General features: G+C 67.3%; 2 protein-coding genes across 2 annotated transcripts in view; one reads left to right on the top strand and one right to left on the bottom strand.

The window, feature by feature from the left end:
• Positions 1-753: 753 nt before the first annotated feature.
• Positions 754-2,000, bottom strand: EMIHUDRAFT_213509 (hypothetical protein; the record flags this gene model as incomplete). The annotated part of the gene is made up of 5 exons (XM_005765079.1): positions 754-781; positions 851-945; positions 1,194-1,496; positions 1,664-1,684; positions 1,986-2,000. The coding sequence occupies 5 exons, from the start codon at positions 1,998-2,000 to the stop codon at positions 754-756; spliced, it is 462 nt and encodes a 153-aa protein (XP_005765136.1).
• Positions 2,001-2,171: 171 nt separating this feature from the next.
• EMIHUDRAFT_452178 (Pro-apoptotic serine protease) overlaps positions 2,172-3,269 on the top strand; it is a 4,835-nt gene continuing 3,737 nt past the window's right edge. Inside the window, exons 1-2 of the mRNA XM_005765078.1 lie at positions 2,172-2,289; positions 2,353-3,219. Of these exons, the coding sequence (XP_005765135.1) occupies positions 2,212-2,289; positions 2,353-3,219 (945 nt within the window). The 5' untranslated portion in view covers positions 2,172-2,211. The remainder of the gene's footprint in view (positions 2,290-2,352; positions 3,220-3,269) is intronic.

Genomic DNA, 3,269 nt, shown 5'->3' with positions numbered 1-3,269 from the left:
CTGAGCTGAGTGCTTGGTTTTGTACTCCGGCGGGCGCACCCGAGAGGGGACTGTACTCTGCAGATTCGCGCGGCGCTCCGAGTACACCGCACGACCCCGTGTTCACACCCCGACGTTGGCGCCGACTCACACCGCAGGCGCGTGGCGGGCGTGGGCGGCCAGGCTGCTCGCCGACGACGCCGCGTTCGGGCGGCTCTTCCGCCCCCAGCGCTGCGCCGACGAGATCGACGCCGCCTATGGCGTCTGCAAGGCGAGCTTCCTCTGTGCCGCCCTCCAGCCGGAGGTGGCATCGTACGCCGCTTGCTTGCGGAGGGTACGGTCGGCCGCCGTCCCGCCGCCGGGATGGTCCCCGGCGCAGAAGCGCACACCTTGAGCTGTGCGCCGCCGTTTCTGTTTTGCCAACCAGTACTCTTCAGGAACAGTTTTCTACCCAGGGTTAAAGCGCAAAGGCACAATACGTGACAACTAACATGCACATCCAGGGTACCAATCTTCCGGGCCGGTGTGTGCGGGGAGCGAACCTTAACGACCGCCCAGATCGCAGATGCCGAAGCTTTCTGAGCGAACCAATTGGGCCAGGATCATCAGCATATGTCCCCTCCACAACATCGTGGGCGTTTGAGCGGTATTTGAGGAGCACCGCCACTCTGAAGTTCGGCCGGGTGGTCTGCAGACCCCCATGGCGCAAATCTGCCCCTTCAACCCGCATATTATTATTGTGTGTTAGATGTCTGTTGTTATCCTTCTCTTCCACTACTGCAGCTTAGCGCCGCCTGCGCGCCTGTGGCGCGTCCGTCAGCGCCTGCGGCGCTGAGCGCCTGCGGCGCAAATCGGCTATTGCTCGCTCCACCGCTGCCCGCTAAAAGCCTTTTTCGGCGGCGCAAGGGCCGAGAAGTGAGACCGTGGGTGAAAAATGTCAAAGTCTAGTCGCAACTCCCGCCCCTCCTTTTCACAAAAAGACGGGACAGACCGCTCGATAGCTGCGCGCGATCGACGTGCAAGACCCTCCGGCGGCGGGCCCCTCCCGGGCCCGCCTCGCGCTGCGTGCCTGAGGCCCCGAGGTGCACCACAGTCCACAGGCCACACAGAGTATCAATGTATCAATCCATCGCCCTGCTGAGGAAGTCCTCTATGCCGTCCTCCCGGCGGCACGTGAAGGCGATCGTCACGGCGAGGCGGTCGCCGCGCGTCACCCGCTCCACGTGGTGGGGGAACTCGGCGCCCGACGAGAAGGCGACGACGCGCCCTCGCCTCGGCCCCACCCGCGACGCGGGGCGGCCGTGCGACGCGTCAAAGACAAAGTCGCCGCCATCAAAGTCGGCGCCGCGGCCGTCGGCGAGGTAGAGCAGCGCGGTGTACGAGAAGGAGCCGTACTGGAGCGTGTCCACGTGCTCGTGCCAGTACTCGTCATTCTCGATCACCGGCTGCCGGTCGCCCGACAGCTTTGCGAAAAAGGTGCAGCCCGCCCAGCCGGGAGGCCGCTCGGAGTTGCGTCGCTAGGGCGTGGCGACGCGAGCCAAAACCGAGGCCGAAAGCGGGGCACCAGCCGGCGCGCCGGTTGGTCGCCCCTGTGGCGGCGTGCTCACGAGGCGCGCAGAAAGGCGCTCCGGCGTCGAGAGCTCGCTCCGGCCGGGAGACGACGGCGCTCTGGATGGGGCGTGACCTCCTGCCTCCAACCTCCTTCCTTTTTGAGCAGGTGTGACGCCGCGCGAGCGACGCTCCGAGATCGCCCGAGATAGCGCGGCGCGGCGGTGGGTGAGGCGGGGTGGGGTGGAGAGGCGTGGCGTGGAGCTCCGAGATCGCCCGAGATCGCGCGAGATCGCCCGAGATCGCGCGGCGCGGCCCGAGGCGAGGTGGATGGGTTGGGAGCGAGGGGGCGGAAGTGATCAGTGCGGTAGAGGGTCAGCTCGAGGCGCGTGAGCCGGACTTGTGAGCCGGACCACCCCCTCTTGTTCTCTGCGTTGTTGAGCCAGGACTCAACATACTCGGGCTGTTGCCATCCCAAACTGTCACTCCCCTTTCTCCCGGCCGGGGTGGGGCGCGCGCGGGGGCGGCGGGTGTGAGGGATGTCTGTGAGCCCGAGAGCGATATGCCATGTCCGCCTTGCGTGTTTTCATAACATCGAAGGCTAAGCTCGAAAAAAAATTCAACGCGCCGCGCCGCGCAGGAACCGGCCCGCGCGAATAAGCTTCGTGGGGGAAAGGCAATCCGATGCTCCGCCTGGCGCGTCGGGTGGCCTTTCGGCCGCTCGCTTCCGCTCGCGCGGTGGGTCGTGCTCCTTCGCTCACCGTGGGCGCCGCCGCTGCCGCTGCGGCCGCCGCTGCCACCGCAAGCTTTATGGCCCGGTGCGAGGTGTCTCCGGCCGCGGGTGCGCCGGTGCCGCGATCGAGCGACGAGGAGGAGAGCTGGGACCGGACGATCGCTGCGGCGCTGCCCGCCGTCGTCGCCATCAAGGTGAACCGCGTCCGAGCGTTTGACACCGCGTCGGCCGGCACAGTGCAGGCGACGGGCTTCGTCGTCGACGCGGAGCAGGGGATCATCCTGACGAACCGGCACGTCGCCGGGCCGGGGCCCGTGGTGGCGGAGGCCATCTTCCAAAACAACGAGGAGGTCTCCCTCTCTCTCGCCTACTACGACCCGGTGCACGACTTTGCCTTTTTCCGCTTCGACCCCTCCGCGCTGCGGCACATGAAGCCAACCGAGCTACGGCTGGCGCCAGAGCAAGCCGAGGTCACCTCCGAGATCCTGATCATCGGCAACAACGCCGGCGAGAAGTGCTCCATCCACCGCACCACTCTGGCGCGCCTCGACAGGAACGCGCCGCACTACTCGCGCTCCAGCTACAACGACTTCAACACATTCTACTTCCACTCCGCCTCGGGCACCTCCGGTGGCTCCTCCGGCTCCCCCGTGCTCAACAAGCGGGGCTCCGCCATCGCGCTCAACGCGGGAGGAAAGTCAGGCACCTCCGCCGGCTTCTTCCTCCCGCTCGACCGTGTGGCGAGGGCGCTGGAGCTGCTGCGGTCCGGCGCAGCAGTGCCTCGCGGCACACTGGAGATGGTGGTGACGCACCAGACGTACGACGAGGCGCTGCGGCTCGGCCTGCCGCACGAGGCCGAGTCGGCCTTGCGCGCGGCGGGAGCAGCGCGCGGCGTTCTCGCCGTCACCGAGGTTCTGCCGGAGGGTCCTGCGGCGGCGGCGGGCGTGCAACCGGGCGATGTGTTGCTTCTCGTGGACGGCGCTCCGTGCACCTCCTTCGCCCCCCCCTC

Source organism: Emiliania huxleyi (genome assembly GCF_000372725.1).
Source record: "Emiliania huxleyi CCMP1516 unplaced genomic scaffold EMIHUscaffold_57, whole genome shotgun sequence".
NCBI lineage: Eukaryota > Haptophyta > Isochrysidales > Noelaerhabdaceae > Emiliania > Emiliania huxleyi.
Note: the sequence above shows the minus strand (reverse complement) of the source record. Positions and strands in the feature narration are given on the sequence as shown.